The sequence below is a fragment of the Phodopus roborovskii genome, unplaced genomic scaffold, assembly GCF_943737965.1.
Source record: "Phodopus roborovskii unplaced genomic scaffold, PHOROB, whole genome shotgun sequence".
NCBI lineage: Eukaryota > Metazoa > Chordata > Mammalia > Rodentia > Cricetidae > Phodopus > Phodopus roborovskii.
In genome coordinates this window covers 22,305,102-22,330,423 of record NW_026125397.1, presented here as the reverse complement: position 1 = coordinate 22,330,423, position 25,322 = coordinate 22,305,102, and the positions used below count along the sequence as shown (strand labels likewise).

Genomic DNA, 25,322 nt, shown 5'->3' with positions numbered 1-25,322 from the left:
TAGATCTCTGAGAGTTAAAGGTTACCCAGGGCTACATGGAGAAACCCTGCCTCAAACAAACAAACAAACATACATTCATTCATTTAAAACAGAGGTGGCAAGTTTTTCTTGGTAGCTATTGAAGATACATCTTCATAAGCTACATGAAGCTTGGTAGTCACACTTTATCCCTATGGGAAAAGAACAACCAGAAAATGGCAAAAATAGGAATAGTATTTAGTACTGAGTAGGCAGCCAAGGTGGGTCTCACTGGGTAGATGACAGGTTTCTACGGGAACTGCAAGTATCTGACAGATGAGTGAAAGTGAAGACAGGACAGACTGAATGGAAATTCTGAGGCGGGGCTGACGCCGCCAGTGTTGGTAGTGGGTTGTGGGGGAGAAGAGTCAGTGAGGCAAGCACGTGAAAGATATGAGCAAAAGGGGTGTTGGTCAGGCAGGACCTGTCTGGGATGGGGGGACTCGGGCTTCTGAGTGCGCTGGGGGTCGGGGTACTGGTTAGAGGAGTGCCTAGTATGGTTTTACATGCATGAGAGTCTGGATGCCATGTGGAGAACAGATGTTAAGGGGACAAAGCAGAAGCAAGGAGTCCTGTTTGGGAGCCCATGCAGTAGCAGGAGCATTGATGGATTACTGCTCAAACTGCACCAAGAAGGAGCCGGGGGTATTGGACTGAGAGAATGGGGAGGGCCTGGGGCTTGCATTTGTCACAGAACCAAATACCATGCAGAAGTAAATAAGGAAGAGCAGTGGTCAGAGATGAAATTTTACAGCTCAGTGTTTATCAAAGAAGCAGTTCATATCCACCTGTGCACGGGATTCCTGAGTCTAATACACTGATGCTGTAGGTAGCTACCCCAGTAGAGAAGGGGCAAGAGGGAAAACTCACACAATTGAAGCCACCTCCACAAGAGCAGGCCTTGGGCTAAAGAGGCTGAGAGAGCCTCACATTCTGAGAGATGAGTGCAGTCCTGATGTGGGCATTGAATGTCTAGGGTTCTCCTCTGTTCCGGGAACAAACTTTAATGATTTTCATGACTGTGACAAAGGCTTAAAATTATTCCTGAAAGTAGATTATAGTAGATAACTGTAGTGCTACACACACACACACACACACACACACACACACACACACACACACACAAACACCTGCCTCAGCTCCTCTGAGAGCAACCCTGTGCAGGAGCTGTTAAGCAGAGCGACTGATGCAAGCAAGAACCCTCTTCCACCAGGTCTCACTGGTCAGCAAGGGCGGGTTCTTCAAAGCAACAATGTCTCAGTTGCAAATGCAGAGCACAGGACAACTGTGAATTCCGCCGGGTATTAGCCATTACCTGTTTATTTGTTTTAGGCTTGGGGGAATTTTTCCCTTTCTTGTGATGGAGGAACAATGGCCCCGACTCAATGGGGCACTCATAAAGTGACGTGTGGACCTTTTCGGAATACCGCTGGAAATCTTCTACGTCCACATCTCTGTCCAACCTGTGTGTAAGAGGGAAAGTCACTCTAAACATGCTTGTCCATACTTATACAATGAAAATTATGGCGAAAATCTGTGGCAGTGAAAGTGTGTGTGTGTGTGTGTGTGTGTACATCATCTTGACTTTGTGTGCTAGATCCTTGCCTATCTTAACACAAATCCTACAGTTATCGTTGGGTCAGCTCACACAGCTTTCTGGCATTCTACATTCTGACCGACACATCTTTTCCTCTATTCTCTGGGTGACTAGGGCCATGCCTGTGTTTCTTGGCCTGTGTTTAGCTTCTCCCTTGCTTGTTCATGTGTCCCCAGAGCCTCCCTGAAGGACCTAGATCAGAGGCTTTGCTTAAAGTCAGGCATTGAATTAAGAAGGCCTTACCCTTTGAACAAGGATTTTGGTATGATTGTATCATATTTATATAGCTTGTTATATACCAGGTATCTTACAGGTATATACAAAGTATCTTAATAAGTATTGTCTCTTAAGTTTCTGTGACAAACCTACCTGGCAGGCACCCTTGCTATCTGGGTTTTGCAGATGAAGAAGTGAAGGCTTGCTTAGCACAGGAATACAGGAATTAAAGGGCAAGAGACTTACAATCCCAAGTCTGTCAGTTGCTCAAGCACACGAATTTTAATTACCATCTGCTAAGGACTGTAAATTTAATCGTTATCAACTTTACTAATGTAAACATTTCCCTACTGTATTGATCGTTATCCATCAGGCACATTCGCCAATGAAAAACACGATACCTGGTGAAGTAGGCATTGCTTATGCATCCGGTGAAATTAGCATACTGGGGACTGATGGGTGAGCCACCAAAATAGAACTTCTTCTCACTCGTTTGAGCCGGTTCTGCTTTTGCTTTTGTAGGATTCTTACTCCCAAGTCGGCTTTTGTCTACCACCAGTTCATATCTGCAAGGGAAAGAGTCTTTACACACAGCACTGCTTTTCACCAGACAGGCAGGGTTTCTCACAGGGCAGAAATGGAGCCTCTCCTTAATGAAAAGACGATTCCTCAGAAGGCCCGGGAGGAAATGGCTAAATACACTTGTGTGCAAGACGGGCTCTCCAAACAGAGGTTGGAATTTAAATCTCCATGCTGAGAGTTTTAGGGAGAACCAGAGCACACCACTGGCAGCCATCAGATTTATTCAAGGCCAGTTTCATTGTACAGCACACTGGGGCTAATGGTTAGAAACAGAGTCTGCCAAAAACACACTTCTGTTTATTTTTGGTGGGGATGATCTACACAGGGAGACAGGGCAGCAGTAGTCTTCAACGGAGGTTTATGTCTTATTTCAAACATTTGGTTTTACGGAAAAGAAATTCAGTGTGTGTGTGTGTGTGTGTGTGTGTGTGTGTGTGTGTGTGTATATATATATACACATAAAAGATGAAGTTAGAGCTTTTAAAATGCAGTCATAAATGTAATATCCGTTACTGTTTAGATTCAAAATCTAAACACAACTAGAATTTGCTGAACCCCTTCCTTGTGCAACGAACCACACTCTGTTCACCAAGTGGCATAAGTACATGCCGCCAGTGTGTACTGCTGGTACAGAGATCCAAAAACTGATATTTTTATTGACCCCCCCCACCACCAAAGAGTCTGCATTTGTTAAGCAAGTTTCTGATGGTTTCTTTGGCATTTCTTGAAAATGAATAGCATCTTTTTGGGAAGAAGGCAAGCTGTTCCTTCCTTCACCTTTTGGAACACTTCCTTCACCTAGAAGCCACAGCGGTTTTGACAGAAGCACACCCTGCAAATGAAGATCCTGAAGGGACGCACAGGAAGCCACGAGCTATACCTTGCGGGTGAGATGGAGGTAATGACAAAGTGGGAAAGACCATCATGGTACTGCTTGTCTGCCGACTTAATCTTGATGCCCTTTACATCCATGACGACAGTCCCATTATCCAGTGAAATGGAAAACACATCAGCCTGAAATACAAGCACATGTATCGAAGTAGGAATCTCAGGATAAAAACCAGACATGTTTTCAAAATGTACTTGATGGTATTCCTTAAAGGACCTCAGGGCATGCAGAAAATTTGCCAGTAGGATAATTTCTGTGAAAAGCAACGCCTAAACACGTTTTCCTATTTAATGCAGCTCATGAAAGTAGACATGGTTCCACAAACCAGTCTGCAGATTCTTTCAGTTCTATCCATAAACTCTTTAGGGGCAGGGCTGAGTTCCAGGCTAAGATATGTGTATGTTGCAATAGTGGCATGGATGTTATGGAGGTAATCAACTGCTTTCTGGTGGAATTAATGCCTGCTCTATAGAAGGAAACACATGCCCAGTACTGTCAACCTGACCAAGAACCTCTGGTTGTGTAGCTCGCAGGTCCCGGGGTGAACGTACTGCTAAACAGACACAGTATTTAACTGCCCTCTGAGTTCTTATCTCACTATCCATCAATTAGTATGGTTCTCAGACATCATCAGAGAAGTTTCTTTGTGCAGTGGATGGCAGTCAACTCAAACTCACAACTGGTCATAGTGTTCAGAGTCTAAGTTCATGGCACATTTGTGTCATTCCCCTCCCCATGAGGCTCATGGGCCATCAAGGGAGAGTATAAAAACTGTCTGGAGCCAAAGTGTCATCTACACGCATGAGCTCATGGCACCTGTGATTGTACAACAGGACCTGTAAAACATCAAGCCCGTCAACATTCTAGTATGAGAGGAAGAGGTCTGTGAACCCTACCCCAACTGAGGAGGGGTGGTCTGCTGATGGCTTCTCCAGGAGGAAGTCAGTTTTCTTCAAGGGTATGGCCCCTGGTAAGTCAACAATGCTTCAGTGATGGCCTCATACCCTGGAGTCCATGGGCAGCACGAAATGGCCTTGGACTTGAAGGGTCGGGGGTGGGGAGGGAGTTGGGATGAAGCAGGAAGGGACGTGTGTGTGTGTGTGTGTGTGTGTGTGTGTCTATGACCAAATACTTTGTAGAACATTCTCAGAGAATTAATAAGACATTATAATTAAAATATATGCATTGCATATTTAGCATCTGATAGTCTCTGTGTATTTGTGAGTCAAAATCTGAATCAAAATTCCCTTTTAACATAAACAAAACTTGTTTCTGATAGACAAAACAGCCACACAAAGTATCCTCAGAGGAAAACAAGTACTTACCCCTGAAGCATAGTAGAACAGTAACCCATTTGGCTGTAACGTTCGGAAATTGAAACCTCCTTCAAAGCCATCAAAGAAGGATATTTTCTGAGTTGAAGCAATAAAACTCTGCCCACTGAAGTATGCTCTGCGAGATATCTACATGACAAATGATAAGCATAGTGGTTTTGATAATCATGGAACATTTATGCCAGCTTTCATATGCAAAGTGTCTTGCCTGCTGTGTAAGCAGTTTGTGTTTCAGTTTTGTGTTTTGCTGGAATTCAGGCACTCCAGCTTTCTTTCTGTGTTCCTATAGCAGCTGGGTTTCAGCTTTCCCCATTTCTTACACCCGAGTGACCAATACCATTTGAGCAGCCTCTCCGGGCTTTGGATGCCCCATCCACTGGAAACTGGAGCAGCTGCACAGGTGACTGGAGAGTCCCACAAGCCTGTCTAGCTTAATGAGTTTTCTTTCTCCTGGCAGCAGAGAGGAGCCTGGAGAAGCAGCAAAGGATCGATCTAGCTGCAGAAAGCCCTATGTTTACCCATGAAAAAGCTCTCCACTGAATGGTACTCACCAGGGAGTCCTCTGGGCATCCATAACCAATGCCTAGGGTTTCTGTCTGCTCCAGTAAATTAAAATCTTTCTTTTGGAACTGGAAGCCCTTCATGCATCCCCTGAAGTTGATATCTAGGGGAAGATGTGCTCTTAGGGTCCTGGAAAAGGAAAACAGTCTTCACTGGCTGCACACACACACACACACACACACACACACACACACACACACACACACACACCCCTCTCAGAGCTCTGCTTACTTACAAGCATAGTTGCTTTAAAAACCATTCATTGTCTCCTCATGCTTTTTCTGATAAGCACACAGCTGTGTCAACCTTTGAGTATAGTAGACTTTGCTCCCAGTCAAGACAACTCTCTTACTTCTCTATAGTTTTTAAAGATTTTTAACTTAGATTATCAATTACTATCTGTATAACAATCAAGTGATATAGACAGAAATGCTAGTATTTTTTAAGAGTCTTCAGATTGAATTGATGTGTTATAGATAAAAAGTACCCCGCTATAGGAAATTTTATAGAAATTAGAAAAGCAAGTTATTTTCGTACATTGTAAATGCCAAGTTAGGATTTGAACTTGGGGGTTTCAGACATCAACTAATTTGTGGCATGTTTTAATGGAGGAAAGCCAGATGTGGGTCTTAGAGAATGTCAGACTGCTCTCATTTGATTTGGGGATTAGTTTCCCCTTTTAACACTGGGGTCTGACTTCAGAGCAGTCAGAACTTTAGGAAAGCAAGTGGCTTTGGGTATGAGGCTCCCAGGTTACACTAACAAGAGCCACTATACAGGGTCATCCCAAAGTTGCTTTTAAGCGTCAAGGATCTCTGTTTCTATGAATTTATTTGAGATTTATTTATTTTAGTTTTATATGTATGGGTATTTTGCCTGTGTGTATGACTATGCACCATGTATGTGGCCCATGGAGGCCCGAAGAGGGAGTTGGATCCCCTTGGAACTGGAGTTATGGATGGCTGTGAGCAGCCATGTGTGTGTGGGGGAATCCAATCCAGGCCTTCTGAAGAGCAGCCAGTGCTCTTAGCCACCGAGCCACCTCTCCAGCTTCTGTTTCTATGAATTTAATGCACAGTAAGAGTTGACTTTTCGAATACACCAGGACAATGTGAAGTGTCAGTTCACACAAACCACGACCTCTTGTATACCCTCAAGAATGTACATACGTTCAGATCCTATTGAAGAGTCAAGGTAAGTTCAAAGATTAAATGAAAAGTAAACATGTACATGCTGTTTAATTTTCACATGATATGTTACTCTCTTCCTGAAAAACACTGCAGAAGACAGTGTTCTAAAAGTAATGTTATATTAATGAAACATGTAAACTACACAATGCGATGCTGATTTAAGGAGGTCAAAGGGCTGGCTGTAAGGGTCTGCAGGTCCATGGATATGTTCGTCTATACCTGTGCAGGTGTGTAAAAGTGGTGTGCAAGGATGCTTAAGCCTGTCATCAGACCCCTCCTGGGTATTGAGTCCTCGTTAGTATTGGTTAGCAGTGGAAAGCTATGTAACAAAGGACTTTCACCTGGAGTGCAACACTTCCTGGGGAGCTCCTCCAATGTAGATGTCTGTGAAAGGTATTTTCTTCTTTTCATTGTCCATGCTCTTGACATGTCGCCTGTCAACCACCAAAATCATTTTCTTGTCATTGTGGTAAATGATTGAGATCTGGAAGAAAGAATGTATTGTAAGCCTGTTTAACAATGAGGTTTTTTGAAGACAATTTTTATGTATTTTAACTATCCTGGTTGTAACCATTTGTGTTCTTGTTTGTTTATAAAATAGAGAACACATCTGCCCTCTTACTCACAGATATAAGACTATGGCTTTTATGTAATATAAATGAGCTGTTTATATTTCCTGGGGGAAGATCTCCTTTTTGGGAAAGGAACTGGCCCAGGCTAAATTTTTCTATGAGTTTTGTTATTTTTTTTTTTTTAAATTTGCTTTCTGCTGCTTCTCCTGAAGGATAAAGAATTTATAAGCATCTATCTTTAAAAAAAAAAAAAAAAAAAAAACAACTAAAAAAAGCTTGGTTAAGGCATCATTGATTACAAAACTGTACATATTTAAAAAGATTTTACAATTTGTTAAGTTTGGACATATGTGGGCCTGGGAACAGAACCCGGGTCTCATGTGGGTGTATGAATGTGTATGATTATGCCTGCACAAGCGTTTACAATAGCAAGCTTGTCACTGCTAGGACAGTGCTCCGCCACTGAACTACGTGTCCAGTAACAGATTCTAATAATTGGTATTTATAATAGCATCATGTCATTTAGCAGATTGTTAAAATTTATTCATCTACCATAATAAAAACTTCCTGCACATTGGGCAACTCCTCAATTTCCATTCCCTCTAGCCCTGGGCAGCATCATTAGATGTTTAAGCAGCTGTTTTCTGAATTGCTACAAAGGTGTCAGTTTGGGTACCATCTCTGTATTATTTTGAATTACTAGATTTGCATAAATAAATATGGAATTATTGTTTAAAAGACAGTGCAGTTCTAGTGAATCTACAAAAATGCCAGTTAGACAAACAGTTGAGTTCTTCTGTTGAAACCCATCCTTCGGCAGCTTCTGGACATTGAATTGGAAAGGAAAATTAGGTAGCCAGCAACTGTATTTGGGTTCAACTTAAAAGACATTACATCTTTTATATGACTTATTAAATTACATAATTAAAGCAGCTGAAGATGTAGATGAAGAGTATTTTCAACAGATTATAAATGTAGTTTAAGACTAATGAACATACTTTTGGGATCTTCATGAGAAAAATCACTACTATTTCTAATTCTAGAGCACAAATTCATGAGAAAATTCTTTACTTATTTATATAACGTCCTTACCATAAATTTAATGAGGCTCGATAAGTAATAAGGGCTCTCTATCTGTAGTCTAACATGTTCAACACACAAGTGCACACACACAGAATTTTGTTGGTCACTATTGTAATCGAGACATTTAAGGTTAACAAGAGGCTTTTGGTCATTGAACCCCTTTTAATGAAAAGGGAACTTCCAGTGACTCTTTTTAGAAATTTCAATGTGTGTTTTCCTGTGGTGGAGTAGATGAGGGCACATCAATTGCTCTTCAGATATGAATGTATTAATTTACTGTCTCTCCTACTGCATTTGGCCGCGTGGTCTACGTGTCAAAACCGAAACCCACCCAAAGTACAATGACTGTACCTCATGGTATTTTGCATCATTAATCTTGGCTCTTTTCAATGTGTCTTCAAGATGCACAGGGCCATTGCTGAATCCAAAGTCATAGAACACATGTAGGTAGCCATTGCGCATTTCTAGGCTGAAAAACATGCTCTGTAGGGAGAAAGAAACTGTAAGATAGGGTCATCCACTGCTATGCAAGCAGAGTCAGATATTAGCTGAATTTGAGAAATGATATTTACATTCTTTATCAATGGAGTTCCTTGGAGATTAGTCTCATGAAATTCTTTCAATAAGTAAAATGACAATTATGTTCCCATCAGTACTTATTTCTTACATATTACTAAAAGCACTAATACTTAATATTTTTATGAAACGTAAAATACCTATCTCCTTTTGTTTTTATGTTACCTACAAAGCACTGCATGGAAAAATAAGTCACATTATTGACCTTAAATTAGCCAAGACAAATACCACATTTTTTTAACTGCCTTGCTGTTAAGCAACTCTTGAAGACAAAGGTGCAATTGTATTCATTTAAGGATAAAAATTGGTAATACTGGAAAATCATTAGAAGGTAGGCTAAAGGGTCCCTCTAAAGTGCCGACACTTATGGATATAAGACAAAGAAGGTCATCTCTGTATTGTTTTGAGCCACTGGATTTGCATATGTGAAGAGGGTTGTGGAGCATACTTGGGTCAGATGATGTTAGAGAATAGAAATAATTTAGCAGTTGTCAGATAACTTGCTGGCTGGGTTTTCTCATTTCAGAAGATGGTTCGTAGGTACAAGAATCGAATGAATTTGAAGAATGAAGTATCATGGCAAACTCTTCTTTCTACACAAGGTGATCTCTTGACTGGAGTTAGTATATTTCTTGACATGGGAAATGCTGGGGTTGGTAAATAAGTTTTTAACTTTTGTTTATGTTCATTAAAAAATCTGAAATAGCAGTGTTGGCTCATGTCTTCATTCTCAGCACTTGGAGGGCAGAGACAGGTGGATTTTTGAGTTTGAGCCAACCTGTTCTACAAAGTGAGTTCCAGGAAAGCCAGGGCTATAGAAAGAAACCCTGCCTTGAAAAACAAAAATCAAACTAAACCAAACCTACCAGAAAAAAGCCAAACTCAAAATTTAACTGAAATATAGAAAGTGATCTTAAATATAGACAATTTACCCTGGGACTTCATTCCATGGCTGTACCAGATTTTCATAGGTTTCACATAGCTGGTGAGGCATCCTGAATTGAAGGACTCAAAGTGTCCTCTTTGGACCTATTTTTGGGGTTTTTGGTGATATGACTTAAAAAATAAATTTGTGACAATCATTTTGTACTGAGATGTGGAGTGATATGAAAATATTTTGGGACAGGTGGGTGTCTACTGGTTGCATCCTATGAAGTTTTGACAATACTGTAAACTTAAAAGGCATTTTCTTTGTTATGAAATGTATTGTTTTAAATTGTTGAACTTTATGTGTGATGACAAATATCTAAGTAGCATAAACCTGGCTGTGTCAAGAAACACAATTGATATTTCAACTCAAGATGAAGGGAACTGTAGCAGTGGATGAGAAAGTAGCATGCTCTCCCTCCCTCCCTCCCTCCCTCCCTCCCTCCCTCCCTCCCTTCCTCCCTTTTCCCCTTTCATTTCTTTCAGAAAGTACGGCTGTTTTAAAACATTGGGGGGGGGGGACATTTTTCAGTTGTTAAATCATTTTGGTGCTGAGTTTTTTCAAAGATATTTTTTATTAGGAAAGTGTATATTTAATATATATTAAAATCGAAGCTGGGCGTTGGTGACAAACACCTTTGATCCCAGCACTCGGGAGGCAGAGGCATGGTGATCTCTGTGAGTACGAGGCCAGCCTGGTCTACAGAGCTAGATACACACACACACACACACACACACACACACACACACACACACTGAAATCGAAGTGTGGGGAAGAGCATCTCAGGACTGTTTTTATTTAATGCTGTCATAACTTTCCTGGAAAAAAATAAATCCGATTTCCTTTCTAAACTAGATACTCATTTTGATGGCATGGCACATCCAACCTGGGAGGGGGCGGTTCCTAGAAAGTGAATAGCAGAGAGCAAAGGAAATAAAGGGGAATAAGTAGGACTTCCGCTTTTACTCACCCCGTTGACCATTAGAAGCACAAGGCCATTGTCAGCTGGTGTTCGGACTTCTATGTCGAAGCGAGTCACCTGACCAAATTTCCCTCTCCTTGTGATGTCCCTCACCACAGCATAACTGGAGCCGTCGAAGAAGTAGCTGGCAGCCCGACTCTGAGTGAAGGCCAGCTTATCCCTAAAGTGGAACAGACACACACGCATGTTACAGGTTCGATTACACGTCTCAGTCTCAAGTGAGACCCTTTAACCCGTTTTCAGAACACCTTCCATTGTCCTGATGGTGTGGAAGTGAAGGCCTGTTGCCCACAGAAAGAGATAAAGTATTTATAAATGAATGAGATGAACTGCTTTAAATGAGTTTCTTCTCCAGCCTTCACACTAGGACAATTGAAGTTTTCAGGGAAACTTCTGACCTTAGAATCCTAAATCAAACACACACACACACACACACACACACACACACACACACACACACACACACATTTTATATATATATATATATATATATATATATATATATATATATATCTGTGACAGAGGAAAACGGAAGCATGTTTTGCAAGCCTGGCACTTACACAGCTTCACACATACTTTTCCCAAAGAAAAGTTTAAGAAGCTGTGCCTCGACTCACGCTTGTGCCTCCATCAAAGGCATTTGGGCTCTTAGCGGTCTCTTACCTGGCACAGGGCACCGACTTGGACGGATCCATATTATAGATGTTCCTGAAGTTGTACAGACTGATCACATCGTTATTCAGAGTGGCCAGCTCCAGGCAGCCTGAGTAGCTGGGCAGGTTTAAGCTGGCGGGGAGCTGTGTGACAGAGAAATAAATCAGTTACTGTGGTGATACATTATTTATGATTTATTAAAGCTTGCCTGAGGATTCAGAAAGCAAAGTCAGCCACAGGCCTAGAAGCCAGGCACACATCTTCAATCCCAGGACTCAGGATTAAGAGGTAGATGGATCTCTGTTAGTTCTAGGCCACACTGGCTACATGAATTTGATCCAGTGCTAAGAGAAACAGCTCACTCGAAGGTGATTTTAGCACTTGGTGTCACAGGCCTTTAATCCCAGCACCACAGAGGTATAAAAGATAAGAAACAGGGTCTTTAGTAGTCAGTCTCAGGATGTTCTCCAGCCACGCTGAGCGGAGGCAGCAGCCTGGGACTGGGTAAAGCTGGTGAACCAGCCCTTCCAGCCTGGGCTACAGGTGAGGGCTAGTGGCTTGATGCTTTTTCTGATCATAGGTTTGAAGCTTGTACCCCAACATCTGTCTCTGCGTCTTTTATTTTTCATGCTGCAAGTTGCCATCGTCATGTTTCATGTAGACACCATGGAAGAGGGAATCAGAGGACCCACCCATTGGCACGAGCATCTCTCTGGACCAGAGTTCACATCAGTATGCCAGATACACAGTGACTTGTCAGCTTCACATATCCTAGTGGAGAACTGGAGTGTGTTGGGTATGGACATACCCTTAACAACGAATTCACAATGAAAACCAACTGCCACACCAATTCTGTGAGGTGGGTGTTCCTGGTCTCATACAATGATGGGAGAATTCTCAAGAGAGGGTCGACAATGTGCAACAGCCCTTGAATGGAAGACCCGATATCGATTCTCATCTTTACTGGGCTTTCCTTCATCTGCTCTTCATCAGGTCTCACATTCTCCCTTAGGTCTTACTTTTTCTCATATATGTTTTATGTTGTGCTTGCATATTTCAGGTTGCATAATTTGAAAATGCCATGTGCAATGCTGAAACCTAGACCTGAGCTAGTGGCATTCTAAGGAACAAACATTCCAGTAGCAGATAATACTAATTTTTACCTGGGAGTAATATTTGTTACCTTTACAAAATGACATCACAAAATGTATTTTTTGGTAATGGCATCAGTTACAAAATGGCACTAGTTAATCTTCCAGTGTTAGCTATAACTTGAAAGTATCAGACATTGAAAATGGGTAGTAGAGACCAGATTGAGACACCAGACTTATAGGTTCTGGCCTAGAATTCTATCACCTATTGAATCCAGCTCTTAAAGTGGTATCCAACCCCCCCTATCATTTAGATTTATAGATTTATAAAAGAAACACAGCAGATTTGCACTGAGCCAGCTGCACAGCTTACCTTGAAGTTGGGAGGCACTCCACCAACATAAAACACAGTGTCCTCGGGGACCAGATCCAGCAAGGAGTCGTCACCTGCAAACTCCCCCTTCTTAATAAACTTCTCTTCAGCTGTGCTGCTGAGACTGGGTACTGTCAAGAACACCTTTCCGTGTTTCCCTACCCTGGTGAGAGAAAGGGTTGTCACTCACTTCAGCTGGCAATTTGTAGAAAATACTGTCATTATGTCAAAATGTTAATGTCACTTCATTAAAAAAACAGAACAAAACAGGTGTTTGATTGTATAATATTGCTGTACAGAATATCTACTACTGAAGTAGGAAAACAGACATCTTAATTTTAAAATTTAACTTACAGCAAGGTAGATAATCAGGTTGCTATTCAGAAGTAACTTTTTTTTCTAGTATTTACATTTCACTCAGGTGTTTGGGAAGGAATGTAGGACTAGTAGAAGAAAAGGAGTAAGATGAAAAAGAAAAAATAAACATGACATCTACAAGAAGACTCGTGTGTGTGTGTTTGTGTGTGTGTGTTCAATAGATTTCTTAGGAAATGTGCATGCAAGCCACTTGTCACAGAGTCACCTGCTGTGTGATATTTTGATCACATTCTGACCATAAAGCTCGCTTGGAGTCAGTGGGTGGAGTTAGCCACTAGCTGCCCAAAATTACCCACAAAGGTTTTGGAGGACTAAGGACAGATAGGAGACTGGGCTGAGGGAGGATCTTAGCCCTTTTGGATAGAGGGACAGAAGAGAGCAGAGGTGACTGGAGGCTTCTCCGATGCTTTGCTGGTCATTCAGTACCAATATCGTTATCCCAATCACTGACTACCGGTTTGATAAAAGAATAGTTGATAAAGAATAAATCTGGTAATTTGATAAAGAGTTGATAGTTTGACAAAGAATAATTAGATAAATGCATCATCCGCCTTACCTCTCAATCTTAACAATGCTAAAGTAAGCAGGCCAGGAGCTGACAGGCTTGGAATCCAGGGGAATTTCCACGTCTTTGGTCCCCAGATTATAAACATATACCAGGTTATCATTTTTGATTGCGAGACCCATGTACTCTTTTTTGGCCTGAAATATCAAGATCTCACTTAATAAAATTGATAACTATAATCCACACAAATGACGTCATGTGCTTCGTTTCTGCAAAACACAGTCAACTTCTGACCCGAATTACCTCTCCAAGTTGCTGCTAGACCGGCGTGTGCTCTTATTTTCTACACTCCCAGGGCCTACATCAGAGCAGGCTATCTCTAGGTGCTTGCTACATTGGCGGAGGGTGAGGAGAGCAGAGAACTATGGAAGGCTCATGGGAATGTGATGGCAGCCAGAAGTATTCCAGCACCGTCAGGTTAGCGTAGGGATCATGCACCTTGACAGTCCTTATGCACCTTCAAACAGGATTCAGCATTGACAAAAGCTATAGTTACTCAAAGGCCTTTCAAATGCTTTGTTCAGATTCACTCAAGTTAGTGATGGGATCCTGCCAAGAAGCAATCCCCCAAAATGTGGCTCCTGCCCCTGGGATCTACTGCCTGTCAATCACAGCTTGAATCCTGCCATTAACATTATTTCCACTCCTTACTCTGGCAAGGGAAATGTGTTTGCTTTTTTTCAACAGCTTTGTTCAAAGCAGAGGACCACACCATCCATCTCCTTCAAGCCCTCTGCAGTGCCCTTACATTTTTGCTTCCGAGGTAGAGGACGAACTGATCTGCCGTCCAGCCCCCAGCCTGATCTGGCTGCTTTGCAGGAGGCCGCATGTACAAGCTGATGGATGTGAAGGCCTTCAGATCGTCCACGCTGACTTTGGGGTGCACTTCAACAGCCGATTGGCCATCAAACATCATGGAAACCTGGATCTGGGATGATAAAGGTGTTCCATTGAAAGTGTTCTGAAGAAAGGGGCAGAACGTTCTCCCACAGTCTCTGGAGGGATCTCTACTTGCCTCCATCCCTTTATCTTACTTAGTTACAGAAAGAATTTGGGGCCAATTACAACAAATAGTTTTAGACTACAATGGGAAGAGAGCGCGAGAGCAAACAGTGACCAAGTAGATCCAAGGATGAGGATAGACATGACGCCCACAGTGAACTGTACACTCGTGTTGGTGACCTAAACAAGATGAAGGGACACTTGGCTGGTCTTACACTTCACAGTGACTCTACAATACACCGGGGTAGTGTAACTCATCTTGGGTAATAAAGCTGCGGAAACCCCTTCCCCAAGGTCACCAGAGCAGCATGGAATAGAGCTGTGCTCAACATCCTGAACTACACCCACACAGTCAGGGTCTAGACACAGCCTGACTGCCACAGCTGCCATTTCACTTAATAACGCGGCCACTCAGTATTCGCGGGTACTGGGACACAATAAACAGGCTGTGAGAAATAAGGTGGTAGCTGTAAAACACTTTCCGGCCCCTGGCTCTCTCCCTGCAATAGCGGTAATGAGAACTTCCTTGAGCCATTTCCTGTGATGTTTATCAGAAAGGTGAAGCATGATTTCAGCATATTTCTTAGAGGACCACGATAACACTAAGAGCTGACTGGATTTTCGAGAGCCCTTTGAGGCATTTGACAATGTGTATATCCACACTGTCTGTACAAACCTCTCTGAATAATAAGATGTAATTATACCAGTTAGTATTGATTGGGCTGATGCTGATAGGCAGCTAGCTTGAGAGTCTATTCCCCAGCGCCTGGAGCACAGCTGTCTCCCGTTGTTGACTAAGTAGAGATCAATACATCTCAACAGACAAGTAGTGTGTGGGCCTGAAGTCTCCCCAGGAGTCTGAGAAAGCTGCACAAGATGTGTAGTGTGCATGAAAAGCATCTCACTTTGGAGCTGGGTACCCAGCTGCCAGGCAGGCACAGTCTTTCTTTAGAACACTACCGTTTTATTTTTGTGTGTGTGTGTGTTTGTTTGTTTCTGGTGATCAGGACCTCAGGACTATATTCCATATAAGTAATGTTGGATAATATCATCAAGAAAACACCAACACAAACTGTTTTGAAAATGATCCCCTCTTTTTTGGTCTTTGAGACACTTCACTGAGACTGTCTTGTCCTGGAAACTTCTTATGAGTTCAGGATGGCTTTAAACCCACAATCGTGTCTTACTTAGCCTCCCAAATTCTGGGCTTACAGGCATGCGCCACCACACCCAGTTTAAAATTCCGTGTCTTGATATATGCTTAAGGTGAGCTATCATGAAATATTCATGAAGGTATCCACATATGATACTTTGTAGGGCAGGGCCCTCTCTGATGGGAGATATCATTCTGTAAATATGTTTCTCATACTGGTTAAAGAATAAAGCACTGATGGCCAATAGGAAAGGAAGATAGGAGGGACTAGGAGACAAGGAGGAAAGAGGAAGGAGTAAGGAGGAGTCAGCATGGAGAGACTGGAGAGGACAGAGGTCCGGGCCCACTCTCTGGTAAGATGCGACCATGTGGAAATACTTAGATTAATAGAAATGGGTTAATACTTAAGACAGAGCTAGCCAATAAGAAACTAGTACCTGGCCAACAGCATTATATTTAATACAGAGTCTCTGTGTATTATTTGGGGCTGGCGCCGGCAGGAGAAAACCTTACTCGTAACACCTCTCTTACAGGGTAGTTGGCAGTTGTATGTATTTACCAAGAATGATCCACAGCACTATAAAATAATGAATTTCTTAGTCTTGTTTCTACTAGTCCTTGGGTGAATATTCTTTGGATGCAATTTTTAATTGAGAAAATAAAATCACATAATTTGGTTGTAAAAAATGAGGCTAATCTACAAATCAATTAAATTTTAGAGAGGCCCAAGCCCAAGTCCTCTTCTGGCACGGACAAATGTTAGTTGTGTGGGCATCCACGCTGACAGTGTTGGCTCTAGGTTTCCCGTGGCTCGGTTGCCTCTGTAACAGAACCTCAGATGTGTGCCTTCCTTCAGTTTCTTTCACTCATTCCCCAGTTAAGCCTGCGGGATGGCCAACGAAACCGTCACATAACAGGTGTTGAACCAGAGAAGTTCTGCAGAGGTGGGACAGATGGGCAAGACTATTCCACTAACATAGCTGTTAAAAATGAATAATTGGAACATTGATTTGAGTCTTTTTACTGAAGTTTAACTCGATTTCTTTTGCTTATGAGTTTTGCTGTTAATTCTGGCTTCACATTAGGAGAGTCAGGTATCTAGAAAGGTAACAAGTGCTGAGCCTTCCTTGCCCTGAGGTTGGAACTAGGAATTGATTTACTTGAAGAAGTGATTTCTTTATTTGTATGTTTCCTGAGATGTGAACTTGCTCTGGAGTTCCAGAGGCAGGGGATTTTCTCTGTATACACGGCTGGCCTGGAACTTGCTGTGACCCTCTTCCCTCTGCCTCCACGAGCTTGAACTATAGTCGTTTGCTACCATACCCCGCAGGCTACTTTCCGAAGCTTCTCATGTGACTCTAATGAATGACACAGTAGGAAGGTGCTAGGCCTCAGGAGCTGCCGAGGAGTTGGAGCGCAATGTCATGTCCCCCCATCATTCCCAGTTAACTGATGGCACCACTCAGATGTCACACACCTTGCTGGCGACACTCCTAGTCTGAGCAATGAGCTCTCGGATCCTCTGGATGCTGGCAGAAACATTGCTTGCTGGCCGCTTCTGCTCAACGGTACGAAGCTGATCCAGGAGCTGGGGGACGACCTCTGTGAGGTTTCTTACTGCAGTAAGGAACATGAGTCTTTTGAATTAATTTTATTTTAAGAATCGAGTGAGAGACAGAGACATATTGCCTCTGGTAGATCTATTGGGCCCAGTCTTCAACTTTACAAAATTAACAGTGGAGCTCAAAGCATAATCCATCCTGTTTTTGTGACATTTAGAGCGCATATTGATTTATAAATGGAATGTGGTGCGTGCTGACTTCCAATGTACATCCTAAAGGGCAGGCCCCACGGCCAACATACAGATCCCTTTTAACAGAGAGCAAAGGCTGCACACGTCTGCGGTACAGACCGACAGACAACAGGTGAAAAGGCTTTTACTGATGAAAGGCAAGAAGGCCGTTTTCCCGGAGGGCTGTGTGTGTTTCACACGCTGCAGCTGCTGTTACAGCAGAGGCGGAGTTAGAGGGAGGAAAGTTGGAGCATGCAGGCATGCAAGCTGTCTTCACCACTGCGACAGAGGGCAGCTTTGCAGCCTGACACAAGGGGCCAGACAAGGGGACTGCAAGCAGACTGCATGGACTTTTCTCTCTACCCATTCCTCGTCCTTTCCCTCCTCCCCTCCTCCCTGTCTCCCTGTCTTTTCCTCTCTCCTTTTTTTTTGGTTCTAGACTGCCTTCTATGAACACAACTCCTGGTCGTTAGGGGACAACTAAGGGGGCATTAAAGGAAGAAGTGGCTAGGGTGGGCACACACTCCCTTCATGTAGCCTGGTATAGCGCTGACTCCAGTATCCACTTTATACTAGAGTGATCTACAAAGTGGGAAAACACTATGTAAACGGTTACATTAAATTTTTCCTTATGAAAAGGCATATAAGGGACAGACTTCTGACCCTCTTCTTACAGACTCTTTCTAAAGTCTCTTGCATTATGGTATATTATTCAGTTTACTTTGTTTCAAACTGCAAAGCACTATTTGAGGAAAAACAAAGTAGCTTGAGACAATTTCAGCTGGTGCTAGCTTTGTACTATGATAGGACAAATGAAAAAGGTGATGATAAATTTAATACAGATACAGAAGACACTCCCAAGGCGATGTTTTGATAAATGAAAATATTGAATAACACATAGACACCCCTAACCTCATGCTGGAGATCAAACTAGGGCTTTAGGAATTCTAGTAAAGTCTCCACTATTGAACTAGACAAATCTTTTAAAGGTTAAAAATTAAAACGTGATTAGATAAATGATTACATGGGCGAGTTTATGAATACATATGGGACAATAATATAAAAGGATTACATTCCTGTTATGGTAACGGGCCTTTGTAAGTTGTGGTAGAATTGCTAGTGACCCACAGATCAGGTTGGACTCATGACTTTTTCATTCTGATGTAGTCTGTAAAGCTATTCTGGAGATTGGTTTATAGGGAAGACTACCATTGACTACTAGTCATGATTTGTTATGACACTCATAAATCTAAGGGATTTATGAAGAAAGTGAATAAAAAGTGAGAATGGAAACAAGTGCTTTCTGTTATTGTGTGATTTTTAACTATGTATGCAGTTACATTAGGTAGACATTAGTATAGTTCCTGTTCATTGCTATGAAATTGTGTATGTGAATTGGCCAACACACAGTGTTGGCATTTGTTGGTAATAATCAGAGCCACTCTGGTAGAACACAGATGGTAGTTAGTAAAATCAACACCACCACCTATTTTTCCCTCTAAAGTAAGAAAGACAGTACTTTTCTGAAATGATTTCGCTAAACTTTTATGCTAAAGGATTAGTCTTACATTGATAGAGATAATTGCTATCATTATAATTGCTGCCACATAATATAAACTACTTCATTAACTACTCTATTACTTTTACCAATGTATCTGTCTATAGGTACTTTATATAGGTCCACACCTGTCTAGAATCTAGATAAATCTAGACTCTAGATAAATACATAGATGAACCGAGTAAAATGTTTCTCTTATTCTAAATTAATTTCTTTAAGTTAATTTAGGCTGCATTCCAACCTAAAATGCAAATGGGACGCACTGCCCCTTATCAAAAGTTGTGTAGAGTTTAATGGCGGATTCTTCAGGTCGGCAAGCCTGTGATGCTTGTAAGAGATACCTACCTGCATCCCGAGCAGAGGCCACTGCAGTGTTGTACGCAGAAGAGTCAAATGTCTGAAGGTTCTGGGACCAGCTGCTGAGGTTGTTGGCCATTGGCGTGGTGACCTGCTGGACAGCTGTCGTCGTCTTGTTAACTTCCTCGATGACCAGCTTGGACTGGCCCAGGCGTTGTTGGGCATCCCCTGCACACAGAGCAGACAGACATTCCCTTCACTGGGGAGCAGTGACATCATTTCAAACACTGGAGTGAAAGGGAACTCAAATTTGTGGCTGTGAAAGATGACTCTGACTTTTAAATCCATGACAACTGTGTTGCAAGTTAAATGAACTAAGATGATAAGCAGCATCGATACATGAATCTGTAAGACTCTGCAGTCTCGATAGTACAAGATGTTTACTCAAAATGTTTCTAAATTAAGAGGTAAGTTACAAAAAAACCAAAAAAAAAAAAAAAAAAAAAAAAAAAAAACAAAACAACAACAACAATGAAAAACCAAACCAAACCAAAACTAAAACTGAGTATGCCCTTAGGTTAGCAGGCTGGTTAGGAAGTGACAGGAAATAAACTTGAATCATCACTTTCTGTGATGTTCACATCTGAACACCATCATAAAAACCTCTTCCTTTTATGGAAAAAAAATTCTTGTGGAGGAGTCCTGCATACAAAGGTTGCTACATTTAGTTCAGGAGTAAAATTAATGAGAAAAAGCCTTTTTTTTTTTTTTTGGTACTTTATTTATTTATTTATTTTTCCAAAAGAAAAACACGTTTTCATAAAAGCTTTGATGTTAAAATCCAATTTTCATTAAAAAATGATTACATATCTGGTCTGGGATTCCCCAGAACCCACAAGAAGTCAGATGGAATAGCACACAGATGTAATCCCAGTTCTGCTAAGGCAAGATGGCGAGCCGAGAGGGGAATCCCTAGAAGCTTGAGGACCAGCTGGCAGCAAGGACTGCCACAAGTTTAAAGCCAGTCTGGCTAGGTATATATGAAGTTCTAGGCCACCCATGGCTACATAATGAGACCCTACCTCACAGAAACTGCAACAGGCAGGTATAGTGAGACACGTCTGTAATCTCAGCCATCTGGAGGTAGAGGCAGGAGGATGAAGTCAAGTTCAAGGCCAACCCCATTCACAGGGTGAGTTCCAGGGGCTAGGGACCTTGTTTCAAACCAGGTAGATGATGAAGTTTTCCTTTGACTTTCACAGTGCACATGTGCTCGTGTTACCTCTCTCTCTCTCTCACACACACACACACACACCACACACACATCACACACACTCATGCACACACATACATTACACACACACAATCACACCACACACACATCACACCCCCCCACACCCCCACACCACACCACACACACTCATGCACACACATACATTACACACACACACACACACACAGATAACATAAATTTACAAATTTTGTTTAGGTGACGGGATTATAGGCATTTTTTCCCTCTTTCCCATCTAATTTGTGTTTTCACATTTTTTTCATAAAGGTAACATGTCACTTTTGCAATAAAAATCCTTAGAAATCACTTTGCTGTTGTAACTTCAAGTCTTTAAAGTGAAGAAACATTTTGTTTAACCTTTTATGCTCTGGATCCTGCTGTGCATTGGTTTGAGTCCTGGCTCTCCCTCCTAGTGGCTGTACCCACGCCCTGACAAACCTCAAGATTCTCTCAGCTGGAAGGTAAATTAGTAGCTCTCATCTCCACAGCACAGAGCCCGGGAAGCATCAGTCAGCAGCAGCTCTACTAAGGCTTCCCCTGTGACAGCACGCACTCTCTTGGCCAGAGCTCCTGGGCTCCAAGGCCAGCTCGTTTTAGCAAAACACCCATGTCCAACAACAGTAACTTTTGCTCTCCTAGGAAGGCATGTCTGCTCCCAATCACAGCTTTTCAAGACGCCACTAGAGTCCCAGATTACTGGAGGGAAGCACCCATTTCTCTTTTTGGAGTGTCGATCTCCCTGCTTGTTTGGTAAGAATAACTTGACACATAACAGAAGGATGCTGTCTCTGTACAGCGGAGGCCAGAGAAATTCAATAGCCAAATTAGGGCATACTGTTAGCAAGGGTGGATGTTCACAGCAGAGGGAGCAAGCAGGAGAGACAGCACAATCCTATTTAAGTACAAGTGGACCTGTGCATGTAGGCAGAGTAAGCCTGGAAGAAGACACTTTTGAGTTAATGCTCATCTCTGGGCAATATGGTTACAGCTTTATTTTTAAGGATAGTTTTTGTTGTTGTTAAAAAGAAAACAAAAACCCTACTGTACGAAAGGATTGATGAATAAGGAGTCACCTCAAGTTTCCTTGCAAGGTTGTTTTACACCAGTGGACAAACACATGTGACTTTGGAGCTCTGGATCCTTACCTCTCTCTGCTGCCTGCAGTCGCTTAACAGCATCACTCAGTCTGTCTCTGAGGGTTCCCTTCCTCCACAGGGCTCCCCCCACCCGCCTGCTGGTGTCCGCCACTGCTTCACTGTTGCCTGTGGAGAAGAAGCAGAGGGAAGGATCAGGAGGCCCACGATGCCTGGAACAAGTCTCCCTCTCAATGGCCTAAGTTCTGACTGTGTCACGGATGTGTGTGCGATAACCCAGTGTTCTAGAAACAGCCAGTCAGTTCCGGAAAATGGCATTTAGAATCAGGGGTACAAGACAGCAGAAAACTGTGACACTAGTTGGGAGTGACTTAGGATGCCACACAGCTCATGTTTTGGAGAGCAAGGCCATGGCTGATAAAATCCGGCAGCGGAAATGATGAAGTCAAGAGGAAATTTATCTTTCTGTTTGATGGTGTCTGGTTATGAGAGAATCCATGGCCCCCCCTCCCCCAGTTCTCTCAATAAAAATCTTTACAAATATGTGTCCTGGACCTGAGAAACGTTATATGTGCACAGCTTGATGAACTTTCACACAGTGAGCACAAACATAGCTGCAGGGAGATCATCAAGGTGGAATGTTATGAGCACTCACCAAGCTTTTCTTATTATCTAATTTCAAAGATTTACTTTATTTTCATTTATGTGCATACGTTTGTGTCTGTGTGGGATGCATGTATGTGCGTGTATGTGCCCACAGAGGCCAGAAGAGGGCGTTGGCTACCCTGGTTGTGGGCCACCAGAGGTTAAGTACTGGGAGCCAAGTTTGGGTCCTCTGCAAGACAGTTATGTCGTCTTACCTGCTCACCTGTCTTCCTCGTCCCTATGCTTTGTAAAGATTTACTTTTAATTGTGTGTGTGTGTGTGTGTGTGTGTGTTTGTGGAGGGGTATTTGAGTGTGGCTGAAGATATCATCTGGTTGTAAATCCCCCCAAATATGGGAAAGTACTATAGTCTTTTATATGTTTGTTTTGGTATCTATAACGTTGTAAGTCTTGATATGTTTCCCCATGTTCGTTAGCATTTACCAACTGCATGAAACAATGGGTTTCATTATGACATTTCACACCTGTACATAATTCAGTGCCTTATTATTATGTCCTGGGTCTCCTCACTGCTCCCCTTCCTCGAAACTCTTCTTCTTTCACGCATTATCTCTGTCGCTTTCTTTTTCCTTTGATTTTGTTGTTACGTGTTTATACACATATAAATATATACATGCAACCATTTAGTGTAGCTATTGTTTAGCTATCTTCTTCTTACTTGTAAGATCGGCTACTGGCATTTTCTCTCTCTTCTCAAGGAAATTCCAGAATTAGTCTTTCTGTATATCTAGTGTCTCAACCATCATTGTTTTGCATGTGGTAGAATTGTCCATTTTTACAAAGTTGAGTCTTTCCCTTAGTGAATATGGTATCTATTAATTTTTAAACTTTTTCTTAAATATTTTATCTAGAATTGGTAGTGTGGATATTCTCACTTTGTTTGCAGTCTCATTGGAAAGGTCTTTTAATAATTTATAATGAATATGTTTGCTGAATATTATTTTATTATTCTTTATTAGATTATGGAAATTTCCTTCTGTTCTTTGTTTGCTAAGAGTTTAAAACACATTGGATGGGTGCTGCTTTATTAATGAAGTGAAATGGGTAGGTGGGATGATCTGGGGGGACTTGGAGGAGGGGGAGAATATGACTAAGATATATATGAAAAATTAAAAAAAATTAAAATTAAAGATTTCCTGAGAATCACTGTGAGATGATCATTTGAATTTTCTCCTAGTCTGTAAATGTGATAAGCTATACTAATCTAAATGTTATACTACTTTTGAGATCCTATAATAAATTTATGTTGCTTACCATATGCTACTATTTCTATACATGGTAGATTTGTCATGCTAATATCTTTTATTGCTTTTTGAATTAGGGTCTTATTGTCTAGCCTAAACCGGCCTTGACCTTGTAGCCAGCCTCCTGCCTTAGCAGCCTCTGGAATGCTGGGATTACAGGCATGAGCCACCACACCTGGCTGATTAGGAGTTTTGTATCCATAAGAGAATCTGGCTTGCATCTCTCCCTTTCTATGTCCTCCTGAGGTTTGGTATTTACATTTTGCCGGCTTTTATAGAAATATTCTTTTGCTGTTATTTGGAAGTGTTTGTATGAAAGTGCTGCTGTTCTTCTCGAAAACTTGGAAAGAATTCACTGGAAGCCTGGAGACTTCATGGGAGAATTTAATTTCTGAGTTAACGGATAGCGTTAACTGTATTCATGTATAGTTCTACTGAGTCGTCTACTGTCTGCAATTCATTTGTGATACTTTTCTTTTTTTCCCTTGAAAATATGCCCTGGCCATGGTTCCCAAAGAGGGGTTACTCTTGGGCAAATCCCAGCAGGTCATGAAGTTGTGTATCTTTATCTGATCGGAAGACCGGCTTTCCCTGTATCTACTGGTTTGTGTTTGTGTTTGGCTTACTGTGCAGCAGCAGGAAATTTATACTTCTTGACAAATAGCAAACCAGTTACCTTGTTTCTTCTTTGCTTCTGTTTCTCCTTCACTGAGCTTCTAAAACAGGCACACCCCTGCAGGGCTTTTGCTTCTAGCTTGATCTTTGAGTATTCTGTTACTACATAGTGGATATTTACAAGGCGGGGCTTCAGTGGCTCACTGCCGCCAAGCGTAACCAGGAACAAACACTTATTTCCTCTAGGTTTCTGATAATTTCCCAGCATCCCAAGAGTGGCTTAACACATTTTTTGATGACAGGGAACCGCCCTTTCCATTTTTTTTTTTTTAATTTCTGGTTTCAAATATGGAGATACAAAAGCCCTTTCAGCTTTTGGTTTTGGGCCTGTGATTGTGTTAAATGCTGCTTTATTCAACTCTATATTTGGGGCTTGATAAAAATAAGAGGAGAATCTACTTGGGGCTGGATATCTATAAAAAGAAATGTTTTGCTGAAAGTGTTTCCTGATGGAAGAGGCTTTTGTCCTTTCAGAAGATTTGGGCAATGGCATTTTTTAAATGTTTATTACGTATTGTTAGATCTTTGTTACAGACAACAAATAAGAAAGAAAGCCGAGGAGCAGACTACTCATCACAGAAAGATATTTGAAAATGGAGAAACACCAACCTGGAATTAGAATGTAACTGAGTAGATGAAACCTGAATTTATATTACAAACATGCTTATTGCCCAAAGGGAGAGTTCTATCAACGTTAGGATCACATGTTCCTAACTCCTTTATGTTGTCCCTTGTACAAGGGAAAGAATTTAACCAAAACAAACAGATCATGAAATATATGACAAGATCTGCCAAACAGTCAAAGAAGCTGATGCAAGAGATTTATTGGATATAAAATGCGGGCCTCTGAGGATATGTTATTTGCAGACAGGAAGGGTGTTTTCAGGGGGCTCAGTGGCTCTATGATGGTGGGATTCATTGAGAGCACTGTGCAGATTGCCAAGCAGAATACAATGCTTAAG

General features: G+C 41.8%; 1 protein-coding gene across 1 annotated transcript in view; it reads right to left on the bottom strand.

The window, feature by feature from the left end:
• Lama4 (laminin subunit alpha 4) overlaps positions 1-25,322 on the bottom strand; it is a 126,148-nt gene that overhangs the window by 23,167 nt on the left and 77,659 nt on the right. Inside the window, exons 16-30 of the mRNA XM_051175545.1 lie at positions 21,828-21,944; positions 19,440-19,619; positions 17,222-17,361; positions 14,338-14,517; positions 13,581-13,726; positions 12,647-12,809; positions 11,192-11,325; positions 10,517-10,688; positions 8,394-8,525; positions 6,729-6,871; positions 5,188-5,326; positions 4,628-4,765; positions 3,294-3,427; positions 2,233-2,397; positions 1,334-1,481 (exon numbers count right to left, since the gene is read on the bottom strand). Coding sequence (XP_051031502.1) covers positions 1,334-1,481; positions 2,233-2,397; positions 3,294-3,427; positions 4,628-4,765; positions 5,188-5,326; positions 6,729-6,871; positions 8,394-8,525; positions 10,517-10,688; positions 11,192-11,325; positions 12,647-12,809; positions 13,581-13,726; positions 14,338-14,517; positions 17,222-17,361; positions 19,440-19,619; positions 21,828-21,944 — 2,231 coding nt within the window. The remainder of the gene's footprint in view (positions 1-1,333; positions 1,482-2,232; positions 2,398-3,293; positions 3,428-4,627; positions 4,766-5,187; positions 5,327-6,728; positions 6,872-8,393; positions 8,526-10,516; positions 10,689-11,191; positions 11,326-12,646; positions 12,810-13,580; positions 13,727-14,337; positions 14,518-17,221; positions 17,362-19,439; positions 19,620-21,827; positions 21,945-25,322) is intronic.